The following is a 21689-nucleotide window of genomic DNA, read 5'->3' on the forward strand; positions in this document are numbered from 1 at the left end:
TCCACCTTAGGGAAACGGATGAGATCTAAGAAATCCTCTGGCAAAGGATATAATTTTTCCATGGCCCGGGTGACCCTCAATGCCGCTTCAGGGACGTCCCATTCCCCCGTGAGGAGCTGGAGAAAAGACTCATGGACCGGGAAAGCTTTAGTCCTAGGCTTGAGGGCGGCCAGGACCGGGTCCCCTTTCTTGGAGCACGTTGCGACCGCCGGAGCCACAGGCGCCGGGGGGTCCGGTGGAGGATCCAGATCTAGCTCTTGAAGGGTCTGGTGAAGCAGGTCTTCTAGTTCCTCCTTATGGAAGATCCGCAAGGCTCGCGGGTCGTCGCCCTCCGTTTGCCCCTCCAATTGCGCCGGATCTGGAGGGTCCGAAGGGTCAGGGCCCGAGGAGGGAGCCGCTCCCGCCACTGGAGGCTGGGATGGCAAAGCCGAGGAGCTTGTGGCTGGCCCAGCCGAGGTCAGGGGCCCGGAGGCCGGAAACGAGAGCTTGGGAACTTTGGGAGCAGGAGGCCCCGAGGGGGCTCCCCCCGGCTCTGTCAGGCCCTGCAGGTAAGCCGTGTGCATCTTTAAAATGAAGTCCGGGGGAAAAAACGGCAGGCTGGCTGAAGTCGCAGCCGCAGGGGCCCCTTGCGGTGGTCGGGCCGGTAGAGCTTCCTCGGGGCTTCGGTGCAGGCGGGGGGCGCCCCGAACTGAATCTGTTTCCTCCGGAGCGTGTTCTGAGGGAAAATCCCGCTCCAAAATGGCCGCCGTTCCCGCCATTGGCGAGGACGTGGCCGGCCCGCTCATCCCTGGCTGAGGTGAGGAGGGCGCTGGGCGCGAACCCGAGCCACGCGAACCACCTTCCCCTTCAGGGAGGCAGCGCGGGCAAACTCCCTCCTTCGAAAAACGAGACCGTGCCTCACCGCAGGTCTCGCAGCGGGAAAAGCGCGGCATGAAGAAGCCGCTATGAGAAATCGCCTCGGGGGGGGGGCCAAAAAGGCAGCGCACCGTGGGGGGGGGGGGGCGAAAGGCCGACACAACCCGCCTGACAGATCCTTAGGCGCCGGCGGGAAAAACCGCTAGCGGCGCGCCCAGGCCCGAGATAACGTTCGCCGGGCTACAGGACCGTCAAGGACCGCGTGAGAGAGCCGGATGTACCGGCAAACTCCGACAAGTGAAGAGAAAAGCTGCAAGAGAAAAACCACACAGAAAATAACACTTACCCCCAAACGTAGGAAAGTGAAACTGCAGGAGGAGGCAGAACAGAGCAGCACGCCTCCTCAAATCACTGACAGAATAAAAACTTTTTTTTTTTTTTCAATTAACTTGATCCAAATTGTTAGCTAGCAAACAAAAGACAGGTAGAACTCAAAGAAAAGTAGAAAGAGACTCAAAAACCTGTCAGACTGGGGAAGCACTGTTTCCCCAACTCACATCTGCTGGAGTCAGAAAGATACTGAGCTCCAGCAGAGGGTGAGCTGGTATAGGAGGCGGAGCCCTCGAGCTCTGTTCTGACTCCATCTGCTGGACGGGGGACATAACCCACCGTCTGGACTGATCCTGGTACGTACAGGGAAAAATTGATGCTTCAGCTCAGTTTTTTGCCAGTCTGGATTAATATGCTCTCTATGCCAGTGATACTGACATGCACTAACTGGTCTGGTTTTTTGGGATATTAATAACGAATATGCATGAGCCAGATTTGGCTATATTAGGTGTTCAGTGTATGGAAATCTACCTAATTTATATCCATGAGCCAGTGCTGAGTTTCACAGCCCTATGTAATAACAGTAGTGGGCTATCTTATGAAGCATACTTGCAGAGTATGACGTTTTAAATGTAGAGAGGTAGACAGGCTATAAGAGAAGGATTTTCCATGAAGACATACACCAAGTCCAATGCGTGGGGCTTCACTGATGTGTTCATAGCAGTGGGGAAAGAGAAGACTTTTACTGAAACAAGGATGTTATCACATAAGCTATCGGACCGATACAGAAAACCGTGCGGGAGAGCCGGCTCGCGCCAGTTCTCCCAACAATTCACTAAACCGAGGCATGCAAATAAGGTCCCGCGGTAAAAAGGAGGCGCTAGGGACACTAGTGAGTCCCTAGCGCCTCCTTTTTGACAAGCGGCGGCTGTCAGCGAATTTGACAGCAGACGCTTAATTTTACTGGCGTCAGTTGTCGAACCCGCTGACAGCCATGGGTTTGGAAAACGGACGCTGGCAAAACTGAGCGTCCGTCTTCCAACCCGCAGGTCGCGGGCAGATTTTTTTTTTAATATTTTTTTATCTGAGGCCTCCAACTTAATATCGCTTAATATTAAGTCGGAGGGTGTACAGAAAAGCAGTTTTTTCTGCTTTTCTGTACACTTTCCTGGTGCTGGCCGAAATTAACTCCTGCCTTTCACAGGCGTTACTTTCTGTATCGCGCGGAACTAACTAATAGGCCCATCAACATGCATTTGCATGTTGCGGGCGCTATTAGTTTGGGGGGGGCGGTGTTGACTGCACGTTTTCCACGCGCTATTACACCTTACTGTCAGGCCGATACAGAAAGAAACACAGGAGAGCAGGTGAGCGGCGCGCGCACAGGCCAGTGTCCTGGGCGCGTGATCCAGTAAATAAAAATATGCTAATTAGGGCCCACAGTAAAAGGAGGCGCTAGGGATACTAGCGCGGCCCTAGCGCCTCCTTTTTGGCAAGAGCGGTAGCTGTCAGCAGGTTTGACATCCGACGCTCAATTTTGCCGGCGTCTGTTCTCGAGCCCGCTGATAGCCATGGGTTCGGAAACCAGACGCCAGCAAAATTGAGCGTCCGGTTTTCAACCCGCGAGCCGATTTAACATTTTTTAAAATTTTAATTTAAAATTATTTTTTACCTTTGGGACCTCCGACTTAATATCACCATGATATTAAGTCGGAGGGTGTACAGAAAAGCGCTATTACCCCTTACTCAATAAGGGGTAAAGCTAGCGCGTCCAACCCTGCCGAAACTAATAACGCCCGCAACATGCAAATGCATTTTGATGGCCCTATTAGTTATTCCTGCGCGATTCAGTAAGTAAAATGTGCAGCCAAGCCATGTGATCCAGTAAATAAAAATAAAGGGTAATGCTAGCGCATCGAAAATGTGCGCCCAAACGGGGGCTAACTGTGCGCTCGTCCTGAGGGCACTTTACTGTATCGCCCTGAATGATAGAAGAATGGGGATAGGACAAAGAATTGTAACTTCTAAGATAAGCTGCAAAACATCGAGGTTTGAAAAGAGAAACAGGAAGGGAGGCAGCTTTGTACGTCTTTAGAGAGTAACGGGTCAAAATGGAGCAACAGTAAATAAAAAAAAAGTTTTTTAAAGTATCAAAGGGATTTATGCGGTCTAAAAAGTTAAATTCATACACTAAGAACCTCGGTACAAGAAAAGGTTCACGACCTACAGAAGGGAGGTGGGCTCGCACTTTCCGTCCCAGGCCAGCTCGCAGGCTGCAAGATCCCGGAGGAGCGATTCATTCGCCATCCATCCGGGTTGCTGATGCCACCGAGGCTAATGAGGCACCTCTGATTCAGGGCGCACATGCGGGGCGAGTTCGTGTTTCTGGCGCTTCACCTGCAGCAGAAGAGGGGAAGGCTGTGGCAGCAGGTGGGGTCTCCGCCTTCCTCTCCCCGCTTTCCCGCCCGGGCCCCGGTGTGAGTGCGCCGCCCCGGGAGCTCTCCTGCAGAACATGGCGGCGACGGCGGCGGAGCAACTGCAGGTTAGTGACGGCGTTAGGACGCGCCAGCACCGGGCCTGGTCCCGACGAGTCCGCGGCGTTTCCTGCGAGGGGAGAAGGAGGCCGCTAGGCACCGGCCAGCATCCGGGCTCTCCTCCCGCCCAGTCGGGAAAGAAAGCCGCAGCGGCTTCCACACGCCCGGCACTGGTCCTGCAGAGCAAGCCCCGGGCTCCGGCCCTCCCTGCACTCACAGGCACGGCTTTCGTCCACCCAGCACGGTCCCTGCAGGCCAGGCCTCCTCGCCCTGCACTTATTACCAGCTCCGGCCCCCCCTACACCCGGAACTACCCCCTCAGAGTGAGGCTTTCCTATGTGCCAGGGCAGTGTCTGCACCCCCCGGGTGGAGATGTGGGAGTTGGAAAAATGCTGCAAAACCCAGTTGTTAATGTCCCTCGGTAAGAGGGAGACCTGGCCCTCTACCTGCGGACAGTGACGCCCTTCGGGGTCTCCGCACATGGGGTGGGGGAGGGGAAGGGCGCTCCTACGGAAGCTGCTGTTTGGGTGGTAAAGAAGACGGGAGCAAGTATCCTCCGGTGCAAAGTGACAAGAATCTGAGCATTAAGAAACTCTGCGCAGGTTTTCAGTGCACGTTTTAACGGGCAGATTAAAATGTTATTTTCTAAGTCCCCATGCATTAATAGTTAAAAAAAAGAAAAATGCACATTGACTGTAAAACGTGCTTTTGGCAGAAGTCGAATGCACACTTTTGCTCGGAAAGGGAGGGGGGCGGTATCACAGACAAGTGCCCCATACCGAGCTTGGAGGAGAGAGTGTTTATCCGGGTAAGTGGCAGTCACCACCACTTACGGGACAAGTACTGTCTTATATGGCTATCAAGCTGCAGTTAGCCTGATAAATTCCCCCCCCCCCCCCCCCCCCGTTTTTTTTTTTGCCAGTTTTTAAGGATTTTCAGTGCCAGCAGAATAGCGCTGGAAATGTAACCATGTCTGATTTAGGAGTTTCTAGCTAAGAAAATACTGGTTAGGCCAGTGCACCTCTTTGTATCGGGAAGTTCTACTTAATACCCGCATTTAAATGGAATTTCGATGCAAGGGCACTAAACATACATTTTATGTGAATGTAAACTCCTTGATGCATTAGCTCACAATATAAATAGCTATATAAATAAAATGTTTGAATGAGGGTTAAGCTGTACTTTCAGCTGAATGCATGGTTCTGCATCCATCTGTTAGTAAGCCCTCTGGGGATAGGGAAAATACTGTACCTGAAGCTACCTTACCTTGAGCTACCAATGACAAGGCATGCGCTAAATCAAATAACCTGTACTGCAGCTCCCATCAGCCCTATGCACATTTTGTCCTGCTGAATAGCGATTAAAGGGCAAGGGCACAGATTTGTCATACAGGGCCTGTGGTTCCTTCCATGTCTGCCACTGTATATATTCTCTATCTGCTGCCAGATCATTTGACCATCCGTTCTGCCAATCCTCTTTTATTTGAGGAAAATCTTTACATCCTATGCTTTTGTTGAAAAGGCCTTGCCTATCTATCTACTTGTGCTTAAAATGTCAATGTCTGTGTTGGGGAAAAATCACTACTTCTGTCAATGCTGACCAATTACAGTCTGCAATGGTATTTGTGCTCTGTGGACAGTTCCACTGCACTAAAGCTATTGGGGACCATGGCTAGTGTTACATATATATTTTTTTCTTATTAAGACTTGTGTGGACTTTTTTTAGTTTATTCTGCACTATTTCCTTTGATTTGTTTGCTCACTATGTGTAGAATTGCTCTCCTTCCATATTTAAAATATTGGTGTCAGAGTCCTGAAAGTAGTAATGTCTCTGTGTTTATTCAGTGACTTATCTTGTAGATTGATTGGCATTTAGTCGATGGCTTATATTGCTTTTTGTTTGAGGTATATACATTTCAGTCCAGATATTTGTGCTCCTGAAAGATTTGAGACTGGTTGTTGGTGTTTGAAATTTATTTATTTATTGTTACTTATAACACACTTTTTTGGAACCAGCCAAGACAGTTTGCACAAGCTCCATAGTAATGTATTTAGATTTTGCTCATGCTTTTTTTCATTGGTCACTCAGTCTCCTGGGTTGGTCTGAGGGGTCAGTTCTGGGTATGTCAAGGGAGGGCCTCTACTGTGGGATTCCTCTACAGGGATGGTGTTAGGTGCAGGAAGGACCAAAACCAAGAACTGGGAATTGCCCTAAAGGAATGACTCTGGGTGCAAGGACAACAGAAGCCTGGGGCTACTCTTCAGTGTCAGGGCTGGGTGAAGGGGAGGGCCAGTGACCAGGGCTGCTTTTTGGGGCTGGCTGCATGGAGGGATGGAGCCCGTGTCAAAGGCCTTTCCGAAATCCAAGAACACTACATCTCTCTCCCTTAGAATAGAAGTGAGAGTTAGATGTAGTGTACTTAGATTCTGGTAAGACCTTTTGACATGGTTTTGCATAGGTGACCTATAAATAAACTGAGTAACCTTGGTATGTGCCCTCAAGTGACTGACTGGCGGGCCGATACAGTAAGGAGCGGTAGGAAGAGCTGCGTTAGTGCTGGGCGCACCCGCGTTTGCCGCACGCACAGTCCGGTTCACCTACCGCTCGATACTGTATTAAAATGGCATGCAAATGCAAGCCGTGTCCAAGAAGCGTCCGTGAAGCGTTAGGCCCGCGCAATCCATTTTACTGTATAGAGCGCTATACAGCGCCTATACAGTAACCTGGGTGCGCTGGTACCTGTCATTTCAAATGACAGGTACCAGGAAGTGGACGGTTCTCTTACGCTCGGGATTGCCAGTCCTCTCTACCCACCTCCCGAAGCAACGAAAAGCGAAACAAGTGAAGTGTAACTTACTTTTCTTCTAGCCCTCCTCCGGAGATGCACCGCGGCTCCCCTGCCTCCCGGGGGCAGCCGGCGGCGAAAGCGGCCCTGCCGGCGAAGATGGATGCCTGCACGGGCCCTCTGACACGATCGCTCCCGGGAGAATCCTTTACTGAGCCGGCGGGCGTGCATTCAGCCAGGTGGAGGAAGCCGGCGGCGAAGGTGAATGAATGTGCGCCTGTGCGTGCAATTTGGCCACTCAAGGCGTGATGTCACTACGTTTAGCGAACGCCGACGTCACACGCCGTGACGCCGGCGTGTGACGGCGTCACACGCCGGGGTTACCCACCGGCTCAGTAAAGGATTCTCCCGGGAGCGATCGTGTCAGAGGGCTGTGCAGGCATCCATCTTCGCCGGCGGGGCCACTTTCGCCGCCGGCTGCCCCTGGGAGGCAGGGGAGCCGCGGTGCGTCTCCGGAGGAGGGCTGGAAGAAAAGTAAGTTACACTTCACATGTCGTTTCGCTTTTCTCCTTTTTCGCTTTTCGTTGCTTCGGGAGGAGGGTAGAGAGGACTGGGCTGCCCCGGAGATCGGCACCCATGGACGTGGCCAGGGCAGGTGAGCGAGGGCTGGGGGAAAGTTTGCCGCCTACCCTTACCCCTGTCTCTAACGCAGGGGTAAGGGTAGGTGATAAGTTAGCAGGTTTAACGCGCGGCAAAACTGCAGGTTTAAAAAGCGATAATCGGGTCGCCCGTTACTGTATGGGAGGGAATAGCTAATCCGATCGTTTACATCTCATATACATGCCGCGGGCGGAAGGGGTTACCCGTTGATTTAAAGAGGCGGTAAGGATGGGTTAAAAGGGTTAGTGAATCACGGGTTGGACTAACGCGGCCAAATTGTGAGTAGAAAGCGGGTTAGAAGCAGGGTAACCGCGGCCACACTTTACTGTATTGACCTGTGGGTTAGAAACTGACTGGGAGGCGACAAATAATGGTAAATGGAATGCACTGCATTATAATGCTGTGCAATAGGGACTGGTCCTTGGAGGATCTCCCTTATTTTATTTTATTTTTTTAAACTTTTTTGTGATTATTGTGGAAAGGCTATCTGAAAAGGTTTGTCTTTTTGTTATTTATTACAAAGATTTGTTATTTGCTTTCCTACCGGAATATTCAGAGCATGGTACAGGATTAGCTGAATAGTTTACATATATAATGCAAAAAAAGATTAACATAGTACTTAAGCAAAGTATAAACACAAAAATAAATAATACAATACAAATAAACAAAATATCTAGATGATACCAAAATCTGCAGCAGGTAGATCCCAGGAAGGTGTAGAAAGCATGAGGGATCTAATGAAGCTTGAGGAATGGTCTGGCACCTAAAATTTAATGCTAAAAAATGCTAAGTTATGGATTTAGGTGAAGGATCTGAGCATGATCACATCTGATGTTATCAAGGTGGTAAAATAGGTGGAGAAGGCAATATTAGAAGCCAGAAAGCTTGGATGCATAGGGAGAGGAATGATCTGCAGAAAGGAGGAGGCAATATTACCCCGTGTAAGTCCCTGGTTAGACCTCATTGTACTGTGTACAATTCTGGAGACCACACTTTTCAAAAGAATATAAACCGGTTGCAGTCTGTGCAGAGAGCGGCTACTAAAATGGTCGGTGGTCTTTGTTGAAAGCATATGGGGATAGATTTAAAGATCTAAACATGAATACCATAGAGTAAAGGCGAGATGGGAGAGAAATGACTGAGACATTCCATGCGGAGGTGAGGAGGCTCTGGAATGAGGATCACAAGGTGAGGGTGAAAGGAGTAATATCTAGAAATATTTCTTTACAGAGAGAGGTTATGGAGACAGTATCTGAATTCAACAATGCGTGGGATAAGCATAGAGGATCATTAGGTGGGCCCTATGTTCCGACCACTGCGTAGCTTTTCCTTATGGTTGACTTTAAAGACTGTGTTCCTGGTGGCTATATGTTCTGTGTGTCGGCTTTCTGAGCTGCAGGCCTTGGTTTTCTGGAAGCCGTTCCTTCGGGTGAATCCGGGGGGGGGTTGTTGGGGTGTTATAGCTGCGTACTGTTCCATCCTTCTTGCCCAAGATAGTCTTGAACTTTCATTTGAATCTGGCCATCTCTTTGCCATCCCTTTTACACTCCTTGGATGTTAGATGTCTTGTCATGCGATATCTGGAGGTCCCAGAGTCTTTTCGAAAGATGGATCGTGTGTTCTTTTCTCCATGATGGGAGTAAGCAGGGTGCTTCGGCTTCGTGGGCTATCATAGCTTGTAGTAGTAAGGAGGTGATCACGGCCACATATGTGGATGCTGGAAAGCCATTGCCTACTCAGGGCTCTTTCTACTAGGGCTCAGGTAGTGTCAGGTTAGTCTGTTGTCTCGTATTGATATCTGCCTAGGTGCGACATGGACCTCCTTATACCCTTTTTCCAGGTTTTATTGCTGGATATGTAGGCCTGGGAGGATGCAGCCTTTGCATGTGTGGTGTTGGCTGGACTGTGGGTAGCATTCACTCTTTTGGGGAGTAGCTTTGGCACGTCCGTCTTCATGCTAGGAAATGGAGAAATTATTTACTTGATAATTTCATTTTCCTTAGTGTAGACAGATGGACTCAGCTTCCCGCCCTTAGCTGCCTCATGAGTGTGTCACTAGTCTTCCTGAGGGGGCTCTGGTTCCCAGGGGATTACTGGTAAGTGTTCATTCAGTCCCTAACTTGGGGTACCTAGAATCTTATGTGAGTTCAGTGTTTATGGTTGGTTGAGTACAGTTCTGGTTATCTGTTTTTAATCAAGTTTCTTTTGCTAGTCTGTCCACAGTTGCTTTTGAAGAGAATACTGGCAGACTGGAGTCACTGCAGGGTTATGTATACCGTAACATCAGCTTGCTTCATCTCCATCTGCTGGCAGGGGAGCATAAACTCACTGGTCCTGAGTCCATCTGTCTACATTAAGGAAAACAAAATTATCAGGTAAATAATTTCTACAATTCAAAGGGGCAAGGGAAACACTGGATCTCTAAAGGATAGAGGATGGAAATGAGAAAAGCATGCAGAGAGGTAACTTGCTGGTGCAGTGGTTACTATCTTAACAGAAGGTATGGAGATAATTATCCTTTTACCAGTATTCCTTGATTCTAATGCAACTTCAGCATTGCTCCCCGCTTCAGCGGCAAGGGAAAGTGGGATTAGGATATAGAAAACAACCAAGAGGGCCCAACTTCTACAATCTGGGTACTGATACGCAGACATAAGGTAAAAAGCACATTTATTTATTTATTTTTATTTAAGTGTTTATATACCGCTTTTACAAATATAACTTAATCAAAACGGTTTGCAAATTAGTAAAAAATAAATAAATATAATATAGTAAAATAAAAAGAATAATTTAAATTATAATTAAATCAAAATCAAGTGAGCTATAATCTGTTGGATTCAACAAGAAACTTCTGAGTCATCCCAGATGGAGTCGGCTGTCTTTCTGATTGATGTGATGTATGACCTTGAGAGGACCAGTTCCTTTTCAGTAGCATCAGTGGTACAGTCCATAGATTGTTGTGGCTGTATAAATGGGCAGCTGACTCGTCTTCCAAGACCCACCTTAGTAAGCTAACATTTAAAGGCAAGCTTCTTTTTGGCGAGGAACTAGAAAAGCTGGTTAAGCATCTGGGAGAATCTAAGCTCCAAATACTCCTGGAAAACAAAACTCACTTAGGGTCTAGGGGCATTAGAGGGTGCCCTGCCTCCAGGAATCATGAAGGTAAGGGCAAATTAAGCATGCCTCTGACAGTTCACTTGCAGGGAAAGCCCCATTCCTTCTGGGGAGTAGAGAAGCCAAAAGCTAATGCTTTTGGAGCATCAGGAGCGTTTTGAACATCATAACGATGTTGGATGAGTCTCTCCCAAGATCACGTCAGTAGGCGGCTGCCTCCAATGGCTTTTCAGGGAGCGGACTTAACACATTTGAACATGCTATACTTGGTCAGAGCAAAGGTCCATCAAGCTCAGTATCTTGTCTACAACAGTGGCCAATCCAAGTCACAAGTACCTGGCAAGTACCCAAACATTAAATAGATTCCATGCTACTAATGCTGGTAGCAATCAGTGGCTATTCTCTGTTGATTAATAACAGTTTATGGACTTCTCCTCCAGGAATATTTCTTAAATCCAGCTACAGACTACCTCAGCAGAGAAAGTCTAGATCCAGGAGAATGGAAACTGTCAACCACAGCATTCCAATTGATAGTAAACCGTTGGGGGAACACCAACCATGGACCTCCTGGCAAACCGGTCCAACACCCAAGTACCCAGTTTCTTCAGCCACAGGCGGGGAACCACAGTCCCAGGGAATAGATATCCTGGTACAGAGCTGGCCACAGGAGACTCTGTTATACACCTTCCTGCCGTGGCCCCTATTGGGCACGATCATCCACAAGATAGAATACCACAGGGGACCAGTACTTCTAGTGGCCCCAGACTGGCCGAGAAGACCGTGGCACGCAGACATGCGAAGACTGCTGGCAGGAAAGCCCCCTGCCGCTACCTCCACACAGAGACCTGCTCCAACAGGGACCGATCCTCCTCTAGGATCCAGCTTGATTCTCTTATGGTCTGGCCATTGAGAGGACTCACCTAAGGAGGAGAGGATACTCGGGGGCAGTAATTGACACCCTACTCCGTGCACGCAAGTTCTCCACATCCCTAACATACATAAGGATATGGAGAGTATTCGAAGTCTGGTGCAATGACCACGACATCATTCCATGCTCTTCAAAATTCCTGCTATTCTGGAATTCCTACAGAACGGCCTACAGAAGGGATTGTCCCTCAACTCCATTAAGGTACAGGTGGCCGCATTGTCATGCTACGGAACCAAGAGCGAGAGCGGCAGCATTGCCTCACCCGGTTGTCTCCCACTTCCTGAAAGGAGTCAAGCACATCTGACCACCCCTAAAGTGGCCGGTGCCTCTTTGGAACCTCAACCTGGTCCTAGATTTCCTAGCAGGAACGTCCTTCAGACCTTTCCGCGGCCTGTCTCCCTGACTATTAACATTGAAGACAGCCTTCCTGCTGGCAGTCTGTTCAGCCCTTCATATATCCGAGCTACAAGCACTGTCCTGCTGGGAGCTGTTCCTCAGACTCACCCCGGGAACCATCCAGTTACGCACAGTTCCGTCGTTCCTCCCCAAAGTGGTGACTCCCATCTCACCCAAACAATCTCGCTACCATCGCCAGATGAGCATAAGAATTCAGACGAGGCTCGAAGACTTCGCCATCTCAACGTCGGCAGGCTCCTAGCCCGATACCTGGTAAGATCGGAATCCGTATGAAAGACGGACCATCTATTCGTCCTTCACAGCGGGAAGAAGCAAGGGGAAGCAGCCTCGTGAGCAATAGCCCGCTGGATCAAAGAAGTCATCAAGGCGGCCTATGTAGAAGCAGGCAAACCACTGCCTTTACAAGTCAAGGCCCATTCTATTAGAGCCCAGGCAGTGTCCTGGGCAGAAACCAAGATGCTGTCACCCGCTGAGATCTGCAGGGCGGCGACATGGTCCTCCATCCACACCTTCTCCAGGTTTTACCGCCTGGATGTTCAGGCTCGTGAGGACACAGCATTTGCAAGGGCAGTACTAAGTGGGTCATGGGCAGCCTCCCACCCGGTTCGGGAGTAGCTTTTATACATCCCATTGGTCCTAAGTCCATCTGCTACACGCTAGGAAATGGAGAAATTACTTACCTGGTAATTTCGTTTTCTTTAGTGTAGACAGATGGACTCAGCATCCCACCCACGGCTGCCATTACTCATGGAATTCTCGGGGGAAATCCCCGGGAGCGAGTGATTCACGGGTAAGCCATGCCTTCCTTCATTTAGGACACCCACCCTACCAGGTGTTGACGTTTCTCGGTTAAGGGCACTGGCGGTCTCCAGCTATAGCCAATTCAACCAGTTCAAATTAATCAAGTTATCCAAGTTATAAAGTTAATCAATTTATTCAACTTATTCAGTCATACATATATCCACAATGCTTTTCGAGGAGAATACTGAAGAGCTGCACTTCCTGCAGGGGTATATGTATTAGGGCTGACGTCAGATTGAAATCTGATCCGTCTCCAACAGCTATCAGGAGTACACTATACCCATAGGTCTTGAGTCCATCTGTCTACACTAAGGAAAACAAAATTATCAGGTAAGTAATTCCTCCAATTTTGGCTCGTGGTTTTGATTAAGTTCTCAGAGATTTTACTGATTTTGTTTTTAAAGAAATTTGCAAGTTCATTGCTTAGGTTTTTGTTTGTGTTAGAGTTTGTGTTGGTTTTCTGCGGTAGGGTTTTTGGATTGTTTGAGCAATTTTGAATTTTCTTACTGTAGTAATCTCGTTTACTTTTGGTTATTGTGTTTTTATAGTATGCCAAGTAGGTTCGGTATCTAGCTAGCATTAGTGGGCATTTGTTTCTGTGCCATTCTTTTTCTTTTTTTTCTTAGGGTTGATTTGGTGTCTCTTATGTTTGTTGAACCATGGGTTCTCTGTTTTCCTTTTGTTCCTTATCAGTCTGGTTCTTTCTGGGTTAATGTTGTTGGCAACATCTGTGGTTATTCTATGCCAGGAGTGTGTGGTGGTGTTGATGTTAGTTAAGTCGAGGTTCTTTAATTGTGATCCAAGTTCTTGTTGTAGGGGTTCAAGGGGAAATGCTGGTCTGTATTTGATTGTGTGGGCTGTTTATAAGATGATGGTCGGACCATGGAACTGTTGTGTTTGATACACTGGGGTTTGATCGGAATTTATCATTGGTAACTATCAGGTCTAGTGTGTGGCCTGCTTTGTGTGTTGGGTGGTGTATGAGTTGTGTGAAATTGAGGGCTGTTAGTGCATCTAGTAGAGTTTGCGTGGAGTGTGATGGGGGTGATTTGTCAGCGTGCAGATTGAAATCTCCGAGTATGATTGTGGGTTTTTTGTGGTTGATAGTTGATATGGAGAGTTCTATTAAGGGGGAGATGTCATTGTCTAGTACTTTAGGGGGGGCAGTAGACCAGGTAAATCTGGTCGAATCGAATACAGCTACTTCATATTGGGATGGGAGAGAGATGGGGATAAGTTTCATAGCAAAACATTTTTTAATTATTAGCATAAGACCTCCACCTTTGCATTTTTTTTTCTGGGAATAGAGAAAAGTTCATATATGTTGTTGGTTGGTTAAGATGTTGTCTGATTTTTTTTTTTTTTTAGCCAGGTTTCAATAATTGTAATGAAGTCTGGTTTTGTGTCATGTATTGTCAGTGATAAGTATTAATTTTTTTGATAGAGATTGAGCGTTTATAAGAAGGAACATGATGCACGTCAGATATTTTATGGATTTATTAATGGTGATGCTTACCAGGTTTTGTGGTCTCACTGGTGGTTGACTTGGAGTGGCAGGGTTCGTCATTGTGTTCTTAGTTAGATACATGGTGTCAGTTCGCGTCTGTGAGGGGCTGCTTTGTGGGGTTCTCCTGGGTGGGGTGAGGATTGAGATTACTGGGGTTCGGTGGTCGCTGCTTCACTTCCTTCACACTCTCTTTCAGAACTCCTTCAGAATCTTCTCATATAGCTCCCTCTCTTTGGCACCCACACTCAAGCATCCACCCCTCTCCCTCTCCTCTCACACACACACACACATTCACTCTCACTAGGGCCTTCATCGTTGCCACAAGCAAAGCGCGTCCCGCGCCACACAGGGCCCTCATCTTCGTGTGCTCCATTTGCGGCATGCCGGGGTCTCCTCTGCCATTTTCTGCGCAGAATTTGGCAATTTTGCGCAGAAAATGGCAATTCTGCACAGGGGGGGAATTCTCTGCACCGCAGTAGCGCAAAATTTCTCCAGGACGGTTATGTATAACCGGCTGAATATAGTCCCCAATATCAACAATATCAATATCAACAAAGAATCTCATCCGGTCCCATCCAACCAGGGGGTCCCTCAAGGTTCCTCACTCTCCCCAACCCTTTTCAACATTTACCTCTACTTTCTAAACTAAATCTAACCCACTACCTTTACGCGGATGACATCCAAATACTCATCCCAATCACAGAATCCCTACACAAAACCCTGATTCATTGGAACAATTGCTTGCAACAAATCAATCATCTTCTTGCTAGCCTTAACCTTATTCTTAACAACAACAAAACAGAGATCCTAATCATTAGTCAGGACATCAACAACAAGTTGCTAACCCACTCACTGCAACCATTCCTTTATTAAATCATTCACCGCAGGTACGAGACCTAGGCGTCATTCTAGACGATCAGCTTAACCTTAAAAAATTTATAAGCACCACCACTAAAGACTGTTTCTACAAGCTACAAGTCCTGAGAAAGCTTAAACCTCTTCTTCATTTCAATGATTTTCAGTTGGTTCTTCAAGCCATTATACTATCAAAAATCGACTATTGCAATTCGCTTCTCTTCGGCCTCCCAATCTCATCCTTCAAACCCCTCCAAATGTTACAAAACTCTGCAGCTAGAATCCTTACAAATACGAATAAAAGAGATCACATCACCCCCATTCTCAAACTCCTACATTGGCTTCCAATTAAGCAAAGGATTCTTTATAAAGTGCTCACATTAATCCATAAATCAATTCACAATATATCCCCACTTCACTTAAGCACCCAACTACATCCTCACTCTTCAGCCAGACCCATCAGAGGAGCATATAAAGGCACTCTCCATGTTCCCTCAACAAAATCCTCGCTTCAGAAACGTACCATTTCTACTGCTGGCCCCATTCAATGGAATGCGCTCCCGCCAGATATCTGTCTAGAGATCTGCCATGCTACTTTCAAAAAGAAACTTAAAACCTGGCTCTTTAAACAAGCTTTTACAGGACCATAAGCACTTTTTTCCCCTACAGCCAGCAAGAGTTTCTCATCATCGCATTCCCCAGGTTCTACTCGACTCTGTATCCAATCTCTTGCTGCAGGTCTCATATGACATTTACTGTTTTGTTTTTATGTTTTTGTTTTTGTTTATACTGCTCAATGAGACTTGTTAGACAATATGTTTACATTACAATGTTAATTTTGATCTTGTTTACCCTATTCCAAGTTCCATAACCTTGTTCTATGTAATGCCTCTAGGCAAAAAATTTATGTTCTGTTTCAATGTAAACCGATGTGATCTGTATTTCATACAGGAACACCGGTATAAAAAATCTAAACATAAATAAATAAATGTTTCCCCTGTATAGTTTTTGTCTCTTAAAAACTGAGCTCCAGTCAATGAGATGACTTTGACATCTAATTTCTGGATTAGTTGTAGACTAGACCCAGCCATCAAGTAGATGCTTTGGAAGCAGCACCCAGTGGGTATCTTGGCCTGTTAAGTGATCTCTTAGATGACTCTTGGAACTGGTGGGAGATGCCATGGCTAGTTGCCCATCACTTTATCAAGGTCCAGTGAATGCATTAACTAGAGCACTGTATTTTCAATAAAACAGGACAACTATGTTTGTCAGTATTTTAGAGACTAGTATAGGTTTGGTTCTGTTTGATACTAAAATGTTGTTTTATTTTCAAATTAATAGCATGTTTATTTTTTATTAAAGAAGTAATATTGTATACCAATTAATATAGCAGTTAGTTGGTAATTTGAGGTGTCTTTATAAATCAGAAGTGTATTAATAAATTTTATACAAAAACTATTTGGTAATCGGAGGTATTTTATAAAATGTGGATGCAGCGAATTGGTAATTTGCCATGTATTTAATGTTTGATAATTTTTGTATTTATGGTTTTATAATATAACTAATCATGCTTGTTTTATATATTGATTACTTTATTGTAAACCACTTAGTAATTGATAAGCGGTATATAAGTCGACTAAGTAAATTTAGTTTAATTTTGCACCCCATGCTCAGCCTCTATTTATAAATCCTTATATTCCGCATCCTCCAATTTGTTGTTCAGTGCGGATCACATTTATACATTTATTTATTTTGGTGTGGATGCATTTATGTTCCACCTTTTACATGTTAGCGGAGCTATCACTTTAGTAGAGAAAGAAGGCAGTGATGCTCTACTATCTGTCAGGTATTTATCAGCTCAGTCCATGGCTGCTGTTTTGCATCTTGGATCACTTTTATCAAATAGATATGTAAATGTGAAACTATCAAACGGTCATGTGGGAGAAGGAGTTGAGGGAAGCAAACCCTCTCCCATTCTTGTGGCGTGTCCACTACATTCATGCACAGAATAAGAGGGGGTGCAATGTTCATCCAAACTGGCAGTCTGTTTTGTTTGCATTGTCAATTTTTAGTGTTTTGAAAAGGAGGAAAGAGCGACCATGCTATGTCTTTGTTTACAGAGTCTGTCTGAACTGGAAGTTCTATGCACACAGCTGTATGAAGGCACAGACCTGGGGCAGCGGGTACAAGCTGAGAAGGTGCTCCTGGAGCTCATTGAAAGCCCAGAATGCCTTAGCAAATGCCAGCTCTTGCTGGAGCAGGGAACGGTAAGTTGTAAATCTCTAATAAACAGGGGCAATGTTCACTCTAGAACTCTGCTGTGCAAAGGTTCTGGTTGTGATGCTCGGACGTTTACTATGCAGAAGGCACTCTGGGAGCACCATTCAATGAAAAGGGCAGGATGGACCGACTATTGATCGCATGCTCACAGCTACTGGCAAACACAACGAATGTAACCCACTTTGAAGTGCCGAAAGACAGAATATAAATAAAAATAATTACAAATAAAATAAATTCATGGCAGCATTGCAAGGATCTGAAGGGAGCTTACATCTGCCATAGGAAACTACTTTTGTACTGGGTGCATGTTGGTGTGGAGTGGGGGGAGCACTGGAGGCTATGTGTGATGGATTCCTAATGGGAGGGGGAGCAGATGAATACTATGCAGGACAGAATATGAAAAAGATTATTTATAAAAAATGTATGCTCCGAAAGTGTTAACGTTAACTGCATTTTGTTCTAGATTTCTTTTCCAACTTAAATTTTATATAACATCTACTCAGCAAAATGTTTGCTATAGTGATTGCAGCTTAAGCCAAGTAATTATGTCAGCAACATGCAAAGCAAAATTAATTTGTTTTCCTGTAAATGTGATAGAATCATGAAAATATTCAACCAGACCTAGAATCATGAAAATATTCAACCAGACCTAGAATAATAACATATGGTACTTGTAAAAACCCAAGATGCCTAAAACAGAAAGCTTTTATGTATTGTATTCAAAATAGTAAATAGGACAATATAAACAGCCTAAGTGAGTATGGTAGTGCTTTTTCAGCAGATAAAGATCAAAATGGCCCATCCAGTCTACCCAGTTGGGTAGATGTGCCTAGAAAATCCCATATGTAACCAAACATATCCACTCCTCCCCCATGTTATTTGCCTGACCTCTCATCTCTTTTCCTCCATATCTATTCCAAGCATGTCCCAAATCTGTTACAGTGATGCCTTCCTCCAACTCTGCATTTCAGGCCTTGCCATCCTCAACTTTGATTCTTATAAGACTAATACTTAAGTCAACACCCAGGCTCCCTTTTATGTCATATTATCAAGTTTTGTATAGTCCCCACATTGAGACTGCCATTTAAAAAAAAAAAAAAATCCAGCCTCTCCTTACTTATTGGATTTTAACCAAGGTAACTCCATGCAGGTCACTCCAGCCTTCTTGGAACTCCGATGCTGTTGTACTACTGCAATTTAGGGATTGTAGCAGCTGTTATGTGCAAGGCTGCCCTAATGCTTCCCTGAGGGCCTGATGAAATCACACTACTGCCGAAGAACATGTTGATTATACGATAGTAATACAGAAAAGAACTCAATGGAAGGAGATACCTTGCAACCATCATTTATTTTATTTATTTATTTATTTATTTTTATATATCGAAATTCCTGTATGGGATACAAATCAATCCGGTTTACATAGAACGGATAATCGGCCGGGGTTTACAAACTGCCCACGGCTTTACAAGAAACAGTTAGGAATGAAACAGTTAGAAAGTGAGTCTACAAAAACTTTACATATAACGATTAAAACAGTTGGTATGAGTATAAAACTTTAACAATTGAACAGGAAATTGCTCAGGACCATAAGTGCAGGTCTGAGGCTTTACACCCTTTAAATAATAACTCGCCACTGATTTAAATTGAGAACAATTGAACAAGGTTGTGGACAGGGAGCAAAAGGAGAGAATAAGTGCGAAGCAATAAGGGAACGATTACACACAAGGAAGTTCAACTTTGTGAGGAACGGATAAATAAGAGGTGTCAAATGAAGGGGGAGATCCGGTTGGATTCTAGAAGAGAACAGGCTTGGGAGATAAGGAGAACAGTGTTGTCAACTGGAGGAAGGATCATGGGGGGGGGAGGGGGAGAATAGAACTGCAGGGGAGAACAGGTATTGTTAATCAGGAGAAAGTGCATAGTGAATCTTGACGAAAGGCATTTATATTGATGTATCGGAATTATGTCATCCTAGTAGCTTTACGTATCTGGGAAAGCTTGTCTGAAGAGCCCGGTTTTTAGCTTTTTTTTTTTTAACTCTGGTAGGCTGGGTTCAAGTCGTAGGTCTGGCGGGAGTGCGTTCCATTGGTGAGGTCCTGCCATAGATAGTGCTCTCTTCCTTAGAGATGTTTTTGCAGGAGGGGCATACAGTGTACCTTTGTAGGCGCTTCTGATAGGTCTAGCAGATGTATACGGTCGAAGTTGTATCTTTAACGTGATGGGTGAGATGTTGTGTATCGCTTTATGAATGATAGTGAGAACTTTGAAAAGGATTCTATATTTGATGGGTAGCCAGTGTAGACATTGGAGGATGGGAGTGATATGTTATCTTTTATTGGCGTTTGTAAGGATTCTGGCGGCGGCATTCTGGACCATCTGTAGGGGTTTGATGGTATTGGAGGGGAGACCGAGTAGGATAGAGTTGCAATAGTCGAGTTTTGTTAGGATGATGGATTGTTAGGCGGAAGTCGTTGGTGTGAAGGAGAGGTTTTAACTTTTTGAGGACTTGTAATTTATAAAAGCAGTCTTTGGTGGTTGTGTTTATGAATTTTTTCAAGTTTAGTTGATTGTCCAGCCAAGCTCCTAGATCCCTTACATCTGGGGTGATGTTTGAGCTAGTAAGTTGTGCAGAGCTTGTTAGTAAGAGTGTTGTGGGAGATGAGTAACATCTCAGTTTTGTTGGCATTCAGTAGTAAATTGAGGCTGGTAAGTAGGTGTTTGATTAGCTGGAGGCAGTTATTCCAGTGAGTGATGGTTTTTTGAAGTGACTCTGTAATTGGGATGAGAATCTGTATGTCGTCCGCATATAAATAATGAATGAGCTTGAGATCTGAGAGTAGTTGGCAGAGTGGGAGAAGGTAGATATTGAAGAGGGTGGGTGATAGAGATGAGCCTTGAGGGACACCCTGGTCTGACAGGACGGGTTGAGATTCCTTGTTATTTATCCTCACTTTGTAGTACCTGTTACTCAAGAATGACTTAAACCAGCTAAGAGCTGGACCTTTGATGCCTATGGGCCTCATTTTCAAAGCACTTTACCGCGTGCGATAAATTCGCGAATCGCGTTAACAGCTGTTAACGCGATTCGCGAATGCAAATTAGTCATTTGGTATTCAGGGGGCGGAGTTGGGGCGGAGCATATGTAAAGCGGGAACCTGTGTATCGTGTGCGGCGAAACAACCGCAGTGGTAGCGCGGCTGCTATCGCGGATTTTAACTACAACTCCAACTTCGCGTTATGGACTGCGCTACGGGCCAGAAAAGGATTATCGCCATCCACGGTAGTTCCGGACAGCCTACATAGGTATTTGAATCCCTATGGGAGGGCTACCTACTAACTCGGGGTGGGGATTAGGTATGAGTGTCGGGGGTTGGGGGCCACTTTTGCATTCCACATGAGACCTACTGACAGAACAGTGGTCTCTAGTGCAGATTTGCTGGCCGTCGGAGTGAGGACGCTCACACCAAGAAGTGGTTTGGGCAACGTTCTCTCCACCTAGCTTGATGGACACTCTACCTGGGCAACAACATGCTAGGTGGAGAAAATGTTGGCCAAATCTCCGCTTGGAGTGAGCGTCCTCACTCCGACGGCCAGCAAATCTGCACTAGAGACCACTGTTCTGTCAGTAGGTCTCATGTGGAATGCAAAAGTGGCCCCCAACCCCCTCTCTCTCTCTCTCTCTCTCTCTCTCTCTCTCTCTCTCTCTCTCTCTCTCTCTCTCTCTCTCTCCAGGCTGTCTGTGACTATCTCCAAAAAGTGCCAAATATCGTGCACCGCGATACATGAAACTGGCAAATATCGTGCACCGCGATAAAACCCTGAAAGAATCATCGTGCAGTGGGAAAACATCGTGTGCGGCGCTAATGTTTTCGCGAATGGCGAAAACATCGCCGCACATGATGTTTCCCCACTGCACGAAAGAAGCCTCATTTGCATTGGTAACGCCCCCTAATGCGTTACCAATGCGATATTGGAAAATAAGGCCCTATGTTTGTTAGTTGGTTTATGAGTGTTGAGTGATTTACTGTGTCAAAAGCTGAGGATAAATCTAAAAGCACCAGAAGGTTTGTTTTCCAGGCTTAGGAGGATGGTGTCAGTGAGTGAAAGGAGAAGGGACTCAGTGTTTAGGGATTTACGGAAGCCGTACTGGGCCGGTGAGAGTATATTGTGATCTTCAAGGTATTCTGACAGTTGTTTGTTGACAGTGTTTTTTACATCAGTTTAGCAATCAGAGGTAAGTTTGCAATGGGTCTGAAGTTAGCCGGGTCCATAGGAGAGGCGTTTGGTTTTTTCAGCAGAGGTTTTAGAATTGCTAATTTTAACTGATTGGGGACTATGCCTTGAGATAAAGTATTGATGATTTCCGCTAGTGGTTGTGGAATGGTATTCGGGATGGCAGTGAGCAGGTTTGTCGGTAATGGGTCCGATGGATGGGAGGAAGGTTTGAGTTTCTTCAGTGTATTTTCAATCTCAAGGGCGGAGGTGGGTTCAAAGGACTCTAGGCTAAAACTCCATTGGGGCTGGGTTGTTGGGTGAAGTGTTGGTGAGAGGCTGAGAGGTGTTAGTAGAGCCGAAGGATGGGTGGAGTTGGCAGAGGCGCTTGGGAGTTGGGGGGGTGTTGTA

General features: G+C 46.0%; 1 protein-coding gene across 3 annotated transcripts in view; it reads left to right on the plus strand.

Annotated features, from left to right (window-relative positions):
- Positions 1-3392: 3392 nt before the first annotated feature.
- RANBP17 (RAN binding protein 17) overlaps positions 3393-21689 on the plus strand; it is a 1033051-nt gene continuing 1014754 nt past the window's right edge. For 2 of the 3 annotated variants that reach the window (XM_029583608.1, XM_029583606.1), the window contains exons 1-2: positions 4235-4527; positions 16907-17053. In XM_029583608.1, coding sequence (XP_029439468.1) covers positions 4402-4527; positions 16907-17053 — 273 coding nt within the window. In that variant the 5' untranslated portion in view covers positions 4235-4401. Of the gene's footprint in view, positions 3728-4234; positions 4528-16906; positions 17054-21689 lie in introns of those variants that run through there. The other variant, XM_029583607.1, reaches the window with a different exon arrangement.

This window comes from Rhinatrema bivittatum, chromosome 18 (genome assembly GCF_901001135.1).
Source record: "Rhinatrema bivittatum chromosome 18, aRhiBiv1.1, whole genome shotgun sequence".
NCBI classification, from domain to species: Eukaryota; Metazoa; Chordata; class Amphibia; order Gymnophiona; family Rhinatrematidae; genus Rhinatrema; species Rhinatrema bivittatum.